Source organism: Podarcis bocagei, assembly GCF_964188305.1.
Source record: "Podarcis bocagei genome assembly, chromosome: 4".
Lineage (NCBI taxonomy): Eukaryota > Metazoa > Chordata > Lepidosauria > Squamata > Lacertidae > Podarcis > Podarcis bocagei.
Genome location: NC_138128.1, coordinates 55,834,403 through 55,853,673, shown reverse-complemented (window position 1 = coordinate 55,853,673; position 19,271 = coordinate 55,834,403). Strand labels below are relative to the sequence as shown.

The window sequence follows — 19,271 nt, the reverse complement described above, 5'->3', positions numbered from 1 at the left end:
CATACATTCAGATATACTTTCAACACATTGCTTAATATTCAGACCCGATCTAATAAATATTTTTTTGTTTAAAGGTAACGGTAAAGGTACCCCTGCCCGTATGGGTCAGTCTTGACAGACTCTAGGGTTGTGCGCTCATCTCACTCTAGAGGCCGGGAGCCAGCGCTGTCCGCAGACACTTCCGGGTCACGTGGCCAGCGTGACAAGCTGCATCTGGCGAGCCAGCGCAGCACATGGAATGCCGTTTACCTTCCCGCTGGTAAGCGGTCCCTATTTATCTACTTGCACCCGAGGGTGCTTTCGAACTGCTAGGTTGGCAGGCGCTGGGACCGAGTAACGGGAGCGCACCCCGCCGCGGGGATTCGAACTGCTGACCTTTCGATCGGCAGGTCCTAGGCGCTGAGGCTTTTACCCACAGCGCCACCCGCGCCCCAAATTTTTTTGTGTTTTTTTTTTTCGTTTAGTGAGACATAAATACAGCACTAGCTTCTGCATACTTTTCTCCTAGACAGCTAGGCATTGACAGTCATCTTCCTTCCCTGCACCCAAAGCCCCTTGAAGAGAGAACACTCCTTGTGGACTTGCTCCCCCAACCTCATTCAGCATGTTGTTTTTTTTAAAAAAACCTATAATGACACTCTCCCAAGGGGCACAGTATCAAAAACTTGTAGATGGGTACTGTAATACTTGTATGCATGTGCAGATAAGCTCTTAGTTACTAATTGTCAGTAGACAGCTGCTTTAAGCAACCAGTACAAGTATTATGATTCAAGTGATTTGGGACTCCAATAAGTAAGGGAAGGGTATTAACTCACCTCTCCAGTTTCTTCTCAACAATGGCTACATCTAACCCCATGGCTTGTTTTGTGATTCGCAGCATCTCCGCAATGCACTGAAGAGTATCTGAAATGCACGTTATTTGTCCATTATAGCCATGAATAGAGCATATTCTCTCTTATTACTTTTGTTTTGTGAAAATTGTGTAGATGCTTCGGTGAAGCTTTTCTATTGGTCTCACTTTTAACCTGGCAAGGGAGCCATTTAGAATAAAGCCATGGGAAATGAGAGACACCCATCATTCTGCAGTCATATAGCTGAACACAAGCATAAAAGAATGAGGACTATTCCTAGTTGTTGATTGGATAAAGTATTATCTCCTCTTAAATGTATCTTTAAATGCAGGTCTGCTTCATTCACATACAAAGCAGGTGGAGTGGGTGTCACTGAAAGAGCCAAAGGAGAGCAACATAAATGCAAGGGAAGCTTCTCTTCCACCCTGCAGTGTATCCCTTCTCCTCCTTTTTTCCAGATATTGAAGGGAGTGAAGTTGGGAGAACACCAAAGTTTGGGCCTTAAAGGAGTTGGCATCTATAATTCATGTTGATTAATTCATTTGATTGACTAAAAAACCAGGCTCTGAAATGTGGAGTGCTGAGTTTTTCTGCTCAAGTCCTTTCCTTCTTGTTCTCAGTGAACCTATTTTGTTTAATTCAACTCAATTGTTTAGCTCTACTTTCTATATGCAGTTCTCAGACTTGGGAAAAGTGGTTTACCTCTCTTCTAAAATCTTTGTAGAAGTGTGTTACCTTTTCCATCCTCTTCAGGGTTGCGCACCACCGCTCTAAGAGTATGGAAATATCCACTTGTGTCTTTGTATTTATAATGGAGCCTCATGCACGAGAACTTGGGCTTCCCAAAGAGAGTCGGTTCGGGACCTTTACAAAAAGCATGAATATTTTTAGAAATAAAGAACATAACTTTCTAAATAACACCTCTGAACCTTTCAGCTCTTTTCCTGAGCAGCCATTCTACTTTATTACATCACTGGGAGAAGTGTAACAGTGAGACCACCCTCTGCTGACTTAGCTGAGATCAACTGCCCTCCTAGAATGTTCCTCTGCTGTTCTATTATGTAAATGCATTACATATAAGGACATAGTTGGTACAATGGATTTGCTTGTTTTGCCTTTTGTATTGCGCCTCTTGCATTGCTAATGTTGACAACATGTGGGGGCATATAAATGTAGCAAATCCTGTATGCTCAATAGATAGAAGAGACTGTTATTCATTCATGTGTTTTCAATGATTGTGACAAATACCTTAAGTTTAGGCAGGAAATGAGGAGAGAACAGCAAAAATGCAACAACTTTGAGGACTTACCTATTTCTATTCTTTCCAAATCTTCAAGGCTCAGCCTTTGGTATTGATTTACTTTATCTACTTCATCATCATAACTAGACAAAAAGACATCAATGCCCAGAGTTAGATCTGGATTGAATCACACCTGAATCCTTTTACAATGCAATAAAAAAGTAGCAAAGATGTTCTGATATCTTTGTTTTCAATGTGTAAAGTAGAAAGAATCTTACTTACTAGGCTACATAGTATGCTGAGTTAGAAAGCAGAAGGAGAACATCCACATCTTTATGAGTAGCATCTGCAAGGCTAAACAAAAATGAACAGAGTATTTTACACAGGATGACATGAAAATTTCACAGCACTTTTCTGAAGCCTTTTATACCCTGCAACTAGTATGGAGTCAATCATTAGTAATAACAACAACAACCATGTTTACTAATGCCTTGCTTCATATACTTTGTCAATAAAACCTAGAAATCCTTCTCTTCTTCAAAATTTTGTTTTGCTGTATATTTCAAACTAAATTACTGTTCTGAGGTACCATAGTAACACCTTCAGGGAGTTGTAGCATAGGTGTGGTAACATCCTGAATGATCCAACCACCCACATGGCTAGTTTTAGATATTACCATGGCAGCATTTATTATAGTGATTTTCCCCCACTTTCAAAACAAGTTCCCAGGGGAGCTCCAAGTCAGAAAATACAATAAATGCAGCAAACCAATTTAAAACAAAACATACAGAATAATGACAGAAGCAGAAGCTCCCTCAATGTAAGAAGTGAGGTTACAGGGGAACAGGCAGAGGACCTTCTATGCCCACCTTGCGGAGGAAATAAGCAACATTCTGACTTTTAGAAGACATTTGAAGGCAGCCCTATATAGGGAAGTTTTTAATGTTTGGTGTTTTAATTTGTTGGAAGTCACCCAGAGTGGCTGAGGTAAACCAGTCAGATGGGTGGCATATAAATAATAAATTGTTGTTGTTAGGAGGGCATGTACCAGAGGTTGAGCACAATCAGAAAATATGGCCTCTAATTACTTGAAAAACAATTAAGGCTCACCTCTTCCCCAGTCCCCACTGTATCCCTCCACCACCTCATTACACATTTGGTCACTGTGAAAGATGCCATGGTACTTTAAGATCTATGTAACCATAGAACATTCTGCATACCTTGGGTCACAGTCAATAAGTGCCCAACCACCATGGAATTTTTCATCATCTGGTAATAGTAACTTCATGTAACTTTGCAATAACTGGCTAATCAGTTCCTGATGACTTCTCAAGTTCTCCTTGTGCAGCGCTTCATGTTCTTTCTCTTTTGTGAATATGGAATAAAGATCCTCTGTCACAGGAATGCCCTGCATTAAATCTAGACACACACAAAACAAAACAAAAACACTGAATGCATAATGAATGTATAACAATATCAATGCATAACAGGAATAAAGCTGGTGGTAAGTTACTAAATGGACTGCTTTGATTAAGCTATACCTCTGACTCTTGGGATTTAGGTATTTTGAAATTCTTAACCAAGACCTAAGCAATGCTCAAGTTACAAGGAGCATGCCTTCATTATCTTTAGGAGACAAGTGGATTTCACTATGCGTCTTCCCTGCCTTTTCCACCATGATTCAAGACTGAAGTGTTTTTTAAAAATTCACTGATTACAAATGGAGAGTTTTATTGCCAAAACTTCTAGAAAGCTCAGCTAAAATGAGTCAGTCTTGTTCATACTTTTAAAAATACACAAAACAATATTTTGAACTATTTAGTAGTAGAAAACACAGACCCAAACACCTTTAACATTTCAAAGAAACCAACATGAAAAGAAAATTCAACAGATACATAGTAGACAATTATTCAGTATGGAAATTGACTGAAACTATCTTACCAATGACTGCCTGCCTATAAGCATCCCTGAAGCGGTTTAAGTAGTATCTATTTGCAGAGTTAACACCATCTTTCATGACTCCTGCCAGCTTCCTTTCACCAGTTCTTGTGAAATCACCCTATTGCACAAAACACATCTTTGAATACTCAGTGCATTGGATATTCATATGAGAGGCATCTTAAGTAACACTAACTTTCAACTGCTTTAAGAAACGCATCTTTCAGAAGCAGAGAGTTATATCTCATTTTTTAAAAAGTACTCCTGTATGTTTAAATCACACTTATTTAAGAGTCACCATTTGAAATATGTCCCTTTTCTATAAAACATATCTGCAGATTCTAAACACAAGGTCTGCATTGGGGTTTCTCAAAAAGTGGGCCAGGAATCGCTTTCTGGTGGGCCTCAGTGTTTCAGTCTGCACAATCCCTCCTCACTTGCCTATCCCACCCCACTAGCTGTTCCACAGCCTTTTGGTTGGATCAATGCCAACATCAGCAACTCTTTGCATGCTGAGTAACAGTGATTGGGAGACACAGAAGTTCAAGGGAGATGGGGGAAGAGGAATGGAAGGTTTCTGAGGGAGGGGGAAAGCCAGAAGAGGTGTTGCAGGAAACTTTTAAGATAAAAGGTTAATAATTTATTATCATAATTATTGTTAAACAAACTGGAAAGAGAAAAGAGGATAATGGAGGAAAGCTCTTATAGGAGAAGAGAGAACCTAAGAAGATCAGGGAGCAGGGCTGAATGAGACAGGCAGCTGGGTGGGTGGTGAATAGCAAGCAAACTAAATGTGAAGGGAGGATAGGAAAAGAAATCACCGGAGACAGGTAAAAATATGTTTAGATTCCTGTGTGGGTGGGAAGGGGAAATACCTTTCTACTTAGACCCCTCTGGATCAACAAATTCTGCCTTACACGGGAAGGCTGACTCATGATACCTCAAGAGCAAATGCCTGTAATTAGCTGGAGGAAAGCTGAGCTATGGAATTTTTTTTTTACAAAGAAAATGCTGTAATAAAGAATTTAGCAATTTCAAAGATCGACTGGATCACTAGAAAATGCCTGGAACTGCCATCTGATTAATTCCAAACTCTGCCTCAATCTGCCACTATTTTGTGACAGGCTCTATCCCTATACTGCAGTTTTTTTGACTGCTGAGCCTCAGCAATTTTCAGCTGTCTCTAGCTGGCCACATCGGTAGAAAGTTTGAGAACCCCTGATCTACAGTATTAACTGTAGAACAGTGAAATCTATGGACGGGATTCACCTAAGCAGCCCAGTCAGCAGAAGTCCTGTACATTAAGAAAGATGTGATGTGTTAAACCAAAACAATAAGCTCCTGCATAAACCTTGTAAACTATTCCTGTTATAAGTTCAATTAACAAAACTGAAAAGGATTACCCTAAGAGTTATTTTTACTTGAAGTGAAATGTTTTTACCTTTAAAGCTGCTGTTCCAGCATATTGTCTGCTTATGGCATCACCATTGTTAGCCCATATAATCTGGTAGATCCGATTGCATTTCATTGGCAGTGGTTGTTCCGGTGGCATCACACCCAACTTCTTCAACTGGAATTTAATTTTATTGTTATTACTAAATGCCATTCTTTCGTCTTTTTTTACTCTAGGAGTGTAGGGCTGTTATCTTTCTTCTGAAGCTACAGAAAGCAAGTTTATTCCATTTGTCTGTTAACCACTGAAACCTTGTTCTCCAAACAGCAAACAAAAATTTGAATTTGCATATATTACTTGTGCAACCATGGCAAGGGTAACAACTACTGTTCTCCACTAAGATCATGCTTCACATTAGAAGAATTATTCTGAAGCAATTTAAGTATGAATAGACTATGCACACATTCCATACTAGTCTAATTGACTATATTTCACATAGTTCTCATTAATCAAGGTTTTTGAAAACTGAAGTTTCAGTACCTGCTGTTCCATAACTATACGGGCCACGGCAGCTTGGACAACGTTGGTTCGATCCAGGCAATCCATACAGTTAACTCGGAAAATCCCTTCCTGCTTACAAATCACTCCAGCTTGGTCCACCCTTGCAAAAAGTGAAGAAAAATATTAGAAAGCTTAAAGTGAAAAGATCCTACATCCCTTGGTGTAGAAAAAAATATACTCTCACTGGAAGTGACTAATCCATAATGCTCATCTACAGGGGATCCAATCTGGTCCACAATTTCATTTTCCCTAAACCACCCCCACCCATCCGGATGATGGGTGGGATGGCAGGATTAAATTCTGCATCGTCTGAGTGCCTGCACAGTCAAAGTAGTGGGATTTAATCCCTGCTCATCAGCTGATGAGCAGGGGTTAAATCCTCCTCAGTTCAAACAAGTGTGGCAAGGGCTGTCTGAAACTCCCTCCCCTTTTCCATTCTGCTGGTCTTGCACCTGGCTCCTTCAGTTCTCCTGTGTTCTCTCTTTTCCAGCTTGAGGGGACTAGTTCAGCTTTAGGCCCTCTTCTCCTTCTCTTCTCATAATTAGAGGCCTTTGCAAACAGCACGCTTTCTTTCCCCTTCTCCCCTATTTCCTGAGGAAGGCTGACTCATGGTCTGGACAGGGTGGCTTGAGATGAGAGAAGAATAGGGGAGAAGAGAAACTACACCCAGTATTTTACAAGTATCGCTGCACTTCTTACAGGCGCACTGCAGGACATATCACTGCTCACTAGAGAAGCCCCCTTTTAGTGCATCTGCAAGAAGCAGGGTTTCTCTTGATTGTCACGATGCTTGCAAAAAGCAGTGTTTGCTGTTTTCAAACAGAAATCCCATTAAGGATATGGACTATGGAGCCAAAAAGTTTCCCCACCCGTGACAGGGGAAACAAAGAACATTACTCTCAAGAAACTAATTTCTTGTCCTTCAAAAAGGGCACCTAAACATTACCCATTCTGTGTGAGGTAACTGTATTATCACTGATGAGATGCCATCGTTTTATTAACCTGAGCTTTAAATACTGTCAAAAACTCTCCTAATTAATTTTATTAACACTATTATATGCTGCCTTTAAGAGTCAAAAGCCTTCTAAGGAAACTTCCCATAAAATATATAACATGAGTAACAAAAACATCCAAACAGTAACTAAAATAACCGCTGATGAAACCAAGCTCAGTAATTATGCCTAAATATCCAGTTCAGTAATTATGGTTAAGAACTATTTAATGCAGCAGCTGAATAAAACCCATTTAAGAAAATGTGACAAAGACTTCAGGCCTGCAGCAATGGAGTCCTGACATTCTCTAATTGGCAGTATGTTCCATACTGGTGACCACTGAGAAAATCTCTGTCCTATATGCCTTCAAGCTTAATTTTTCTCCTGGCAGAGACATAAATAAGGCTTCAGCTGCTGAAAAGTGTGGGCTACTTAGTTCCACACCATTCAAAGGTTACTAGGACCTGCACTTTCAAATAGGCTAGAAATGCACCAGCAACTGGTGAAATATAGGTTCCATTTGATCTGATCACCTAACCCCATCATTACTTGGGCAGCCAGATTTCCAAACTGTATTTAAATGCAGCCCAAATGGAATGCATTACTGTAATCCAGCCTGGGCATCACTAGGTGCAATGATAACTGAGAAAAGTCTTATCCTCTCCAAACAGACTTGTACACCAGTTGTGAGCATAAGATGGTAAAAAGCACCCTGGCCACTTCTACTAACCAAGCATTCCCAGTTAGCAGCCGGCCCAGAAGAACTGCCAAAGTGTATACTGGGTACTTCGAGGGATATACAAGCTCATCTTGGACCAGTTGTAAATCACCGGCCAGAATAATCTACCCTATCAAGCAGCGTGTGTATCATTACAAGGGGGCAAGTGGCATGCAATCATTTATGTAAAATTTATTTTCTGTTTCAGAGTGAAATTAACATGCTAATACTAACCAGCACCACTTCACATCAGTGATTATGTCCGAAATGGCATCTGTCAATGTTTGAACATTTTCAAACTTCATTCCACGGCTAAAAGGTACAAAGAAAATACAATTTACTGATTTCTTTTTCTTTTTTTCAACACAAGAACATGGAAATTCATCCGAGAGATGCTTATATAATAATGGTCAGTACAATTCTACATAGGTGTATTAAAAATAACACATAATTTAATACGACCATGGGGGATGCAGATAAGGAATTGTGCAGGTCATTGTTTGAAGAGTAAGATTAAAAATTCCACTGAATTTTTACTCTTAGAGAAATGCAGTACTGTATATTTTATATCAAACAAAATCTGGGGAAAAAATAATCCTTATGGAGATTTTTAAAAAGCATTTTCTAATATCTGTCACAGACAAATAAACTTGAATAGCTATGCACATGCCCAAAATCCTGATTCACTCTCTGACATCAGTATGTATGAACACATACAAGAAAATACTCACCTAACATTTTTATAAAGACAGTATTTCAAAATGACACTTTACAAAGATGTTGAAAACATTCACAGAGGCACAACTTAGCTCTGGAAAACACCTGCCATACTATACCAGCTTACAAGAAACATGTAATGGAATGGAATGATTTAGCATTTTTGTATTAAATTGCTATAAGACATTTCAACAGACTTACCAGTGTTCATGGAAGTCAAATGAAACGTATGTAAGACTTGGATTGTTGTACATTAAAACTTGTTTAAGATAAGAATCACCAATAATTTTTTCTCGTCCAGCTTGGTCCACCAAGTTAATGATAATCTGTTAAAAGTTATCAAAATAAAAATGCAAACAAGTACATAAGACAAATGAAATCTAACAAGTATGCACAAGGGGCAAATATGTCTAGTCTAGGAGAAGTTATAGGTGACTGCTGTGTGCTTTCTCAATAAGTGCTAGAAGCTCCCTCAGAAACTGTGTCCTTTAGAGTGCCATCAATTAATTACATGTAATCCAACATTATGGGCTAATTATGGTGGAAAAGTTGCTTTTCTCCTAGTTCTCCAACATTCAGGATTAGGATAAAAAGAGTTCGCATACACAAAAGCGCAGAGACCTGCCAAGGCAGCAACAATCGTTGGGATGCTCTCTGGCATACAGCTGCTGTTTGGTCCTAAGCATGTCACCTTATATGGTTGTACAGTGGTACCTCGCAAGACGAATGCCTCGAAAGAGGAAAAACGCGTAAGATGAAAGAGTTTTCCGTTTTTTGAGTCGTTCCGCAAGATGAATTTCCCTATGGGCTTGCTTCGCAAGACGAAACGTCTTGCGAGTTCTTGCAAGTTTGTTTCCTTTTTCTTAAAGCCGCTAAGCCGTTAATAGCCGCTAAACCGCTAAGCCGTTAATAGCCGCTAAGCCGCTAATAGCCGTGCTTCGCAAGGCGAAAAAACCGCAAGACGAAGAGACTCGCGGAACGGATTAATTTCGTCTTGCGAGGCACCACTGTAACTGTTGTTCCAATGGTTGGAACTGCAAGAAGCTAAGTTACAGGGAACCAGGCGAAGGGCCTTCTCAGTAGTGGCACCCACCCTGTGGAATGCACGCCCATCAGATGTCAAACAGAACAACAACTATCAGACTTTTAGAAGATATCTGAAGGCAGCCCTGTTTAGGGAAGCTTTTAATGTTTGACAAACTACTGTATTTTAATATTTTGTTGGAAGCCGCCCAGAGTGGCTGGCGAAACCCAACAAGATGGGCGGAGTATTATTATTATTATTATTATTATTATTATTATTATTATTATTATTATTATCAACAGGAACAGCTTTCAATATGAAATGCGACCATTTAGGTCTATTCTTCAGAAGTTAAAAGATATACATCACCATTACAATAGTTCCAAACTTTTAATATATGATCTTGTAATAATTTGGAAACCCACCTGTTTTGTATAAATTTTCAACTGTTCTTCAAAATGTGCACGGAAATATGGAACAGTTTCTTTTTCACCTGCAAAAAAAATACATTTTTAAGGAAGCTTGGGGGATGAAATGGGCATATTTAAAGTATTCTAACAGGGCCACGTTGGAATTACATGCATGGAGGAGTCTGTGGAAAGCAATTCATAGGAAAGAGAAAATTACCGCTAAGAGATGAATGTGGGCAATTTTGGAGAATAAATGAATTCCAGAACATATTTTCATAGGGAACTCTTTCTTCCAGTTCAGTACCACTCTAGAACAGAACTGCAGCCTGATATCCCATCTAATGTTGCAGCTTGCTATTATCCCAACCATCTTCACTACCAGGTTAAATGAACAGGTGCATCTAATTCACTATAAGAAACCCCTGGGGAGATGTACCTTTCTAATACACTTGGAAATACTTAAACTGAAACTCAGCACTATTTTAAGTATTATCATCCTCAAATGTCAAGTGAATGCAAGAATGTGATTTCATCTCTACTTTGCTTGAAAAGCTGTGCTTTATGGGGAAGGGGTGGTAAAGCAACATTCTGCGGCAGAGTACAACTCAGGTTCAATCTCTGGCATTCTCATCTTGATTATGAATTTACAAGTAGCATGCGCTTAGCTGATCTAACTTAACAGCCACGTTCAAGACTTTCAGGCTTTTGATCTGATTCCATATAAAGTGATCTGTGCAAGTTTCAAGATGCCATAAGGAATTTAGTTTGCAGAGTGGTTGCTTCCATAGAAGGATGTCAAACAAAGGGTTGTAGGTTTACATTATTAAATTAATACCCTTCTTTATGTGTACCTGGAACATCACTGTTCCCCTGCCACCCTTAAGAACTCAAAAAAAATTGGTTTACAGTGTTCACACAACACATCCAAGTGGCACTTGTCCCTTTGGGAACTGTCCCTCTGCCAATTGAGTGTCAAAGATTTCAGAGGGAAGATTAGATATTTATTACGGCCATAGGCCCATACAGATAAAAAAAGACATAAATAACAGCTTGTGCACGTGGGGAAAAACAGCCACTAAAACATCACTATAACAATAAAATACTGTAAGATGGAATGACATACTGCGCCTTAATTAGCTTGTAGTGCTCCTTGGCAGCGCTTTTGGGTAAGGACAGTGACCAGAAACCTAGCCACTTTCAGGGTCGTATGGATATCCTTATCCTGCAGGATTTGGGCAAGGTGGAATTTTGGTGGGGTACCCTCTAGCTTCTGTATGATTGATCCCAACAAATTTGCCCGTGGCACATTGAACAAGGGGCAAGTGAACATAATGTGCTGAAGTGACTCCGGCGTCTCCCTATCACATTCGCACATGGCGGAGGCTTGTCCCTTTGAGAATCTATGTCTCAGGACATTGGAGGGAAAAACGTTAAACCTCGCTTTGGTGAAGGCCAGCCTATGGGCAACAGACGAAAGGGAGGAGAGGTATGATGGAACGCAGTAAGTTAAAGTGATACCAATGTTCTGGGGTGAACAAACACCTCCCCCCAGCGTATAATTTTGCTGTAAATCGATGTCGTCCAGTCTTTGGCGGATCAGTCTTTGAGCAGTGATTTGATCTAGTTTAAGGGAATCTAAGGGAGAGATTCCATAACTCAAATAATGCGAGCAGCAGCTTGCCATATCCTGGAGTATGGGGATAACAGCAATGACAATACTCCAGGTACATGTGAAGGGACAAAAGTGACTTTACTACGACCTGAAACATAGCTATAAATATTTAAGTCTATCAAACGCTGTAGTAAGAGCATAAATCACTCATAAGGTACCAACACTTACATTTGTCCAGTCGTGGCCGGGGATTGTATCTGTAACCAACCTGACTCCAGAACACAGGCACTGAGCCTCTTGTCTGAACGAAAGAGAGGGTGTGGTTATGGACGTGAATCAATTGTTCTGTCTCCACATAATTCGCCACATTCCCATTTTTATCAACGCCTCTCCGTTTGTAACGCATTCCTTTAAAAAATAACAACAAAGAATTCTCAGGAAGGATATAGCAATCCTATACATAGTATTTGCTAGCATAATTTCCAGCTGTTAAATGCTACTCCATTATAGCAAAAGAATGAAGAGATCAAAAATGTCAAATCAAAAGTCAAACTGGTATCAGTACATTAAATTAGTCCTACAGCAGATATTTGGGGGTGGGGGAATTAGATGGCTGAAATCAATTTGTAAATTCAGAAGACTACAGTGAATCTTATGTAGTTTATTTATTTTATGTATTTCAATTTATTTAGCCAGTTTTTATTTTAAAAACAGCTTATTTTCCTCACAATGAATACACAGGGCTATGAAAACTAATTCCTGTTTTTTGGGGGGGGCAGGGGTGTGGCATATATTCAAGGTGGGATTCACCTAGCAAACCCCATCAGCAGAAGTCATTTGCAAGGACTTCTACCTGAACAATGGGGCTTCCCCCCCGACTCCTCCCCCTTCATACCTTGAAATTGACTCATGGGAGGGAACCCCCAGAATAGCAATGCAGTGGGACAAAGGAAGGATTGTTCTGTCTGGCAATGCTTGCACAGATGGAACAACTGGAAGAGTATGATGATGAATTCCACCCTCAGTGTTTATTACCATTTCTGATTTATATGGCGATGGCAAGCCCTGCAAAGCGGTTGGAAAAGTTATTGCCAGCCACGCAGGTTATCAGTAAGAGAATTCAATTAGAAATGTGTATGTTTCTACATATTAAATAATTGTTGATAACTTTAGGATCCAAGCCAATAGCTTTGTTAAGTTATTAAGGATGTCCACATATGGAAAGTTTCCAATCCCCTCCTCTCCCCTGTGCTCCCCACAAAAAAAGGCTTTGGAGGTAGCACAGGATAGTGTGGAGGAGAAAGGAAAGTTTTCCTCCCATGAATGTCCTTGCAGTTAACTTGCCTTATGATCCAAGTCTTTCTTTCCCCTTTACACAAAAACTAGCACAGAAGAATGCAAGTAATGTAGTTTTATATCATTATCCCAAATCAGACAGGTATCCATGGTCAATGTAATTCAGGATCAATGTAATTGGAAAGCAAATCTGAAAAATGTGTAACTTTAATCCCATCAAAATAAAGATTACTAGCACTACTTCTCTCTACATGGTGCAAGGAATAAAAGAGAGCAATACTTTTTTCGGTGTACAGTCATCCGGGGGGTGGGAGAAGGCATGGAGTATCAGCTGAACAGAGTTTTTGAAAAAAGAATCTTTGCAACCTTTTCAAGTTCTTGATTCGATCAATATTTTTCTATTATTAAACAGTGCATGAAAGGTATCATAGCAACTTTACCAGCTCTGTGGCGACTTCGGCGTGAGATAAGGGCCACAAGAAAACATGGGTGAATATCATCCACGCAGACTGGCTCTTGAGGTGGTGTTTCGGGACTGCTTTTCTCTTCATCTGATGCTTCATTATAATTAACTACAAGCTCTTCAATCTGAACAAATCCCTGGATGACTGGGATAATCCAAAAATCCACTTCAGATTTCTACAAAGATAAAAAGAAATGAAGGAAGTACAAATGGATGGAGCAAGTCCCCTAGGAGGAAAGGTTGCAGCATTTAGGACTTTTTCGGTTTGGAGAAAATGTGAGATGATAGAAATTTATAAGGCATGGAGAAAGTGGATATATATTTACTCCCTCTCTTGTAATCCTAGAACTCAAGAAATTCCAGTGAAGCTAATTGTTGGAAGGATTTAGGGTGAATATAAGGAAGTTCTTCTTCACACTCGTTCCTACAATAGGTAATAATAGCCACCAAATTGAATGGCTTTAAAATACATTTAGGCAAATTAATGGAGGTAAAAGCTGTCAGAGGCAGCACACTTCTGGATGCTAGAAACTGCAAAAGGGGACCGTGCTCTTATGCTCAGGTCCTACATGCAAGCTTCCTATAGGCATCAGATCGGTCCCTTTGACAACAGAATGATGGAGTAGATGGGCCACTGGCAAAGGCACCAACTCCAGGGGGCCCTGCATTGTTCAAGCCAAATACAGAGCCAAGAACAGAGCGACGTCAGGACATTGTGTGGGACCCCTCCTCAATGTTCTTCCGAAGATGGCACCTCTGACCACTAGCCTGAACAAGTAGGCTCTTCCTATGGTCTGATGAATATGTCATTTTATGCATTTCCCCCTTCCACACTAGGTTTCTACATTTTTATTATAGAATTATATATATTGCAAAAAGTTAGAATGAGACCCATGAAGCCTGACAAATCTCCTTAATAATCAATTTGATTAAGAAGTAAAAACAAGCAGAACAGCTTTCTACCTTCTATGCAGAGGTTCTAAACAAAATACATATTCATAGCAAACATTACTCACACCAATATTGATCAAGTCTTCTAGCATGTGTTTGTTCCAAAAAAATCTATCATCAACCTGAAAATGAAATTAAAATGTAAATATTTTCCATCCGAAAACCAGAGAACAATGCAAACTCACCCTTATCAGAACACAAACCAACAGGAAACAATTCATGTTTCTTGGTTTTACAGATAAATGAATAAGATCAGATACATGCACATAGGAATCCAAGTGTTCGTTCAAAACACTGATAATGTTTCAACAGACAACCTTACCTTCCTCCAGAGTGGCAAGTTAGCCTTCTCACATGCACTTTGCCTTTGCACAGAGTTTGTTAGGTTATAAGTCAAACTGTAATAAAAAGAATCCGAGTCCATAAACATTTTGAATAGTTCTTCCAGCAGCCGCCTCTCCAGTCTCTCTTTCTCTTTACTTTCTTTAACCTGTGAAACAGCAAAATATTAGGCTGGTTGGGGAAATGTTACTTTGACTAATTTTATATCCAAATATATACTTTTACAAACTCCAGCCCAGCAAGATCTCCCACCCTTCGACCTTTGTCCTCATCAAGCAAATGGGTCAGCCATAGAAGTCAACTACAAATTTAAGGTCTTGCTTCTTCAGGTCACGTAGATTGGAAGATACATACAGTGGTACCTCGGGTTAAGTACTTAATTCGTTCCAGAGGTCCGTTCTTAACTGTTCTTAACCTGAAGCACCACTTTCGCTAATGGGGCCTCCTGCTGCTGCCGAGCCGCCGGAGCACGATTTCTGTTCTCATCCTGAAGCAAAGTTCTTACCCCGAGGTACTATTTCTGGTTTAGCAGAGTCTGTAACCTGAAGCGTATGTAACCTGAAGCGTATGTAACCCAAGGTACCACTGTATAGGGTATTATGTCATTTTAGATTTCAAGTCAGGAGAGATATTTAGAACACAGTGGTACCTCCGGTTGTGAACGAGAACCATTCTGGAGCTCCAGACGGATCCCAAGGTTTTCGCAACCCGGGGATCACTGTTGTACGCATGTGCGCGGTAGTAGACCACTTCTGCCCATGTGCGCACGGCAAAACGTGGTCAAATTCTTCTGGGTTTGCTGCTTTTGCAACCTGAATTTACGTTACCCGAGGATAAAGTAACCAGAGGTGCTACTGTATTTGATAGGCCTTCCCTATCAACGTGACTGCCCATTTTCCAATGTAGCAGAAGTTGCTCAGGCGCCATACACAATATACTGTATTCCTCTATTTTGATGCATGGAGGGAGATAAAAAGATCAGACCACATCATATATTACAAAACACTTCATGTTCTACAGAGAGATTTTATCTTCTAACAAGCAAAGGGTTCAGTACAGAGTATACCTTTCACAGATGGCAAGGCCTAAGAGGCGGCTTAGGAAAAATGTCTATCCACTTTCATGTCTATCCAAGATTTTTAATAAATCTTTATTATGTTCTTCCTCAGTCCCTCTGCCATCCCAAAACTAAACAGTCCCAAATGTTTTAGCCTCTTTATGAACAAAAAGTGCTGTAGTTCCTTTAACCCAGAGCTTTCCAAACTGTGTGTCAAGACACGTTAGTGTGTTGGCTGCACTCTGTACGTGTGTCGCACAAACACTCCCCACGCTCTTCCTGGGGCTGGAAAAGGGTTTAACCCCCGGTTTGCTAGTAAAACTGCATTAGCGTGTTGCGAAATGATGCAAAACCGAATCAGTGTCACAAAATGATGCATGTCTAAAAAGTGTGTCACCAACATGAAAAGTTTGGAAAGCTGTGCTTTAGCCATTACGGTTGTCCTTTTGACAAAGTGGGAACATTACATATTTGTTCTGCTGGGACAAGTTACAGGCATAAATGCTGCCAACAAAGAGAAGACAGCAATTCCAGCAAGAAGGAAACCTAAGCCTGGGGGAGTTGGGATGAGTAAAAGGTCATTGGCATGGATATACTGGAATATGAGCATGAAGACGTACGAGGTGCCAAAGAGCTGGAACGAAATTGTGCTGAATATGAAAGCAGACAGGAAGCTGACATGAGGCTGTAAGGAACTATGTCATAGTATGAATGATGAAAGATGAATAGTGGGTGCAGAATTCTAGGCTAGAGGTAGAGAACCTGCAGTCTTCCAGATGTTGCCGGACTACAACACCCATTATCCCTGAGCACTGGTCATGCTGTCTGGGGATGCTGGGTTCCCCACTCCTGTTCTAGACAGAGGAGAAGACTGCAGCAGTGGAAGCTGGACACAAGCAGAACATGGCCCAAAGTTTTGCTGATGGGGCCAAATGGAAGAGAAATGTTTTTGAAATGCTGACAAATGTTTGCAATGCCATATGACTCAGTAAAGGACTGAATATGCTCAAAGGAGAGAGAAATCAAAAATGTCCAAGGTTTTGTGCCCCATCAACAGATGGATGCTGAAGTTGTCAAATAAATAAGAACAATACAGGAGAAGAGAAAGGCTTTGGAAAAGAAAGGAAGAGGAAGCCCTATCTGCAGGAGCAGAAGTGCACTGCACAAGTGGGATGCCATAACTGGATATCACCTGCAGGGCGAAATACAAAACAGAGAGGCCAGGGATGCTTATTTTCTGGTAGTTGTTGTACTCATTTAGAATGAGTAGCAGATTTGATGGGCAGGAAACCATAAAAAGCTACTTTGCGGAAAAAGTACAGAATGAATAAATAAATACATACATACATACATACATACAAATACAAATAGTTTTTATAGCACTCTAAAAGGAAAAAAACATTTTGAAAACCCACAGAAATCCCTACCTTCTTTTTATTAGAAGCAGAAACATTTGATTTAATCTGAGTGAAGGTCTTGAGCAGAAATTTAGAGTCATCTGGAGACTGGGTAATCTTCTCTGGTTTGTTTATTCCAAAATGATGTTTTTTACAGAGCTGAAAAGAAAATATTAAGTTAATATAAAGCTTAAAGAAACAATATTCTATTACATATGTCCTATCAAATGAATGTTAAATAAATTATATTTTATTTAATCATGTGGTTTAGGTATGAATATGTGCATATTCTTATCTATCTATCTATCTATCTATCTATCTATTTTCAGGATATTTATATGCAGCTTTTCATGTATGCTTCAAAGCAGCAATAAAATTAACAATAAAATAAAAAATACAAATTCAGCAAGGCGGCAGATAACAGAAGAAATCCCAAAGTACAAACTTTTAAAAACACCATCCAATTAAGAGCCTCAGATAACATTGAAGCCTCAGATAACATTGAAGCACTCATCAACTGCTAGATTTCAAAGTATTCCGAGTGTTAAAGTTACCTCCAGTTCCAGATCCTGAGGTTCTGCTTCAGAGAGTGGTACTGCTGCAATCTTTGTTACTTTGCATATTTCATGATCTCCTGGAAGCTTGCCAACCACTACTTTTTGGCGAATTAGAATCAACCACCAAGGCAAATCTGAAACAAATCCAAATCTATTAGTATGGCATTTTGCATTTTCCATTTCCACGTATCCATTTTCACAGAGTTAGGCAGCAACCCTTCAAAACTAACTTTCCTCACCACTTAGCCATCTCAGTTAAAACACAATACAGTCTGGTACTGGGGGTCTGAAAACAATGCTTGCAAACTTCAGAATGGTGTCAGAATATAGTATTCATAACTGAGGCTCTTCTCCACGCAACAGCAAATGGTAGAATAGCTGGCACTTATCATGAAGTGAGTGAGGCATCTGATCAAGACTTGTATTTTAAAATGAGCTTAAAAGATATATTTGCAGATGCTTGTGTGTTTCATGCCAGGCATAAAGCAGCTGGCTGAGTACTCTGGCAGTTGTTTATCTTCTTGATCAAGGGCCCCCCTGATCTATAGCAGTACCTCAGGGTTGTAAAAGGAAATTACAGGCTGGGAGCAAAGGTTACAGTGACCCTACATATTACAGAATACAATCAAGCTGCAAAAACACTAATTAAGAGTTGGTAAATAGTGAAATTTATTGTTTAACAGAAAATACCATGTGCCTCCCATCAGACTCGAGCCACATCTTCCTAAGGTTAAAGGGCAAGAGCTAATGGGAACAGCAGCTGGCTTGAAAGGGGGCTGTAAACCGAAGAGGCTTCTCTCTGAAGCTGTTTTTACTAAGTTCCTTTTTACTTTGAAAAGGCCTTTTCTTCTAAAAATCTATATATGTTATGTATGAAATATATTGGCTTAAATGTAATTATGCAAAGGATTTAGAAAGTAAGAAATGTTAGATTCTTATGTCAGATTCTTATTTCATTGATGGTGTGTGAGAAGGTGAACCCAAGATCTCTGTTTAAGATAAAAATTTAAAACCATAAGCCATCTGTTTTGGAGTGAATAGGGCAATAGGGCAATAGGGCAAAGATGATCTGATAATTAAGGTGCCTTGTCGAGGCAAATGTAAGATATATGGCTACTTGTCTGCCATTTATGGATAGAAGGAAATATAGCTCTTTGTCTCCCATAAAAGGTAATAGGAAATGGGTGTATCTTTTATGATTGGTTCTAGCAAACAGCCAATAGGAATTACAACCAGGCTGATTGGACAGAGGCAGCCAAAGGAGGAGCAAGGGGGCTAGGCTGAGGAAATATAAGTGCTGGCCATCAGGGCTGGAGTGGGCAGAGCTTTGGTATCCATATACCACTGTGTCTCTCATTTATTTGTCTGACAAATAAATTATTATTTTAATTTCTCTATTGCTGCGTTGAATATTTCATGCCAGCTAAGCGTTAACCACAAGCAGGGTGCTACATGAGTAGTCCCCTAACCCAGGAACAAAACCATTTCCATAACAGACAGTAGCAAGGTTTCACAACAAATATGGTGGCTTTCTTCAGCCGGAAAACACTCACACATATACTTCCTGTACTCAAAGCATTGTTCAGTTATGCGAAAAGGGAGAGAGGCACTACTATTCATGACTGTGTGCAGACCCTTATTTAAACAAGTGAATCTGCCACCACCATGTATGGTGGCTTTAAGAAACCAAAGGCTCTTGTAGAAGGCTATTGTTGAAAATAAATACTTAAATTATTTTTTTCCCATTTACAA

General features: G+C 39.8%; 1 protein-coding gene across 2 annotated transcripts in view; it reads right to left on the bottom strand.

The window, feature by feature from the left end:
• The window catches only part of INPP5F (inositol polyphosphate-5-phosphatase F), a 41,004-nt gene that overhangs the window by 2,732 nt on the left and 19,001 nt on the right, over window positions 1–19,271 (bottom strand). For both annotated transcript variants that reach the window (XM_081192857.1, XM_081192858.1), the window contains exons 3-19: window positions 17,517–17,653; window positions 16,993–17,121; window positions 14,489–14,656; window positions 14,232–14,288; window positions 13,193–13,391; window positions 11,685–11,864; window positions 9,860–9,927; window positions 8,612–8,736; window positions 7,928–8,005; window positions 5,963–6,083; window positions 5,471–5,599; window positions 4,033–4,150; window positions 3,312–3,510; window positions 2,374–2,445; window positions 2,161–2,234; window positions 1,587–1,715; window positions 816–903 (exon numbers count right to left, since the gene is read on the bottom strand). In XM_081192857.1, coding sequence (XP_081048983.1) covers window positions 816–903; window positions 1,587–1,715; window positions 2,161–2,234; window positions 2,374–2,445; window positions 3,312–3,510; window positions 4,033–4,150; window positions 5,471–5,599; window positions 5,963–6,083; window positions 7,928–8,005; window positions 8,612–8,736; window positions 9,860–9,927; window positions 11,685–11,864; window positions 13,193–13,391; window positions 14,232–14,288; window positions 14,489–14,656; window positions 16,993–17,121; window positions 17,517–17,653 — 2,071 coding nt within the window. The remainder of the gene's footprint in view (window positions 1–815; window positions 904–1,586; window positions 1,716–2,160; window positions 2,235–2,373; window positions 2,446–3,311; window positions 3,511–4,032; window positions 4,151–5,470; window positions 5,600–5,962; window positions 6,084–7,927; window positions 8,006–8,611; window positions 8,737–9,859; window positions 9,928–11,684; window positions 11,865–13,192; window positions 13,392–14,231; window positions 14,289–14,488; window positions 14,657–16,992; window positions 17,122–17,516; window positions 17,654–19,271) is intronic.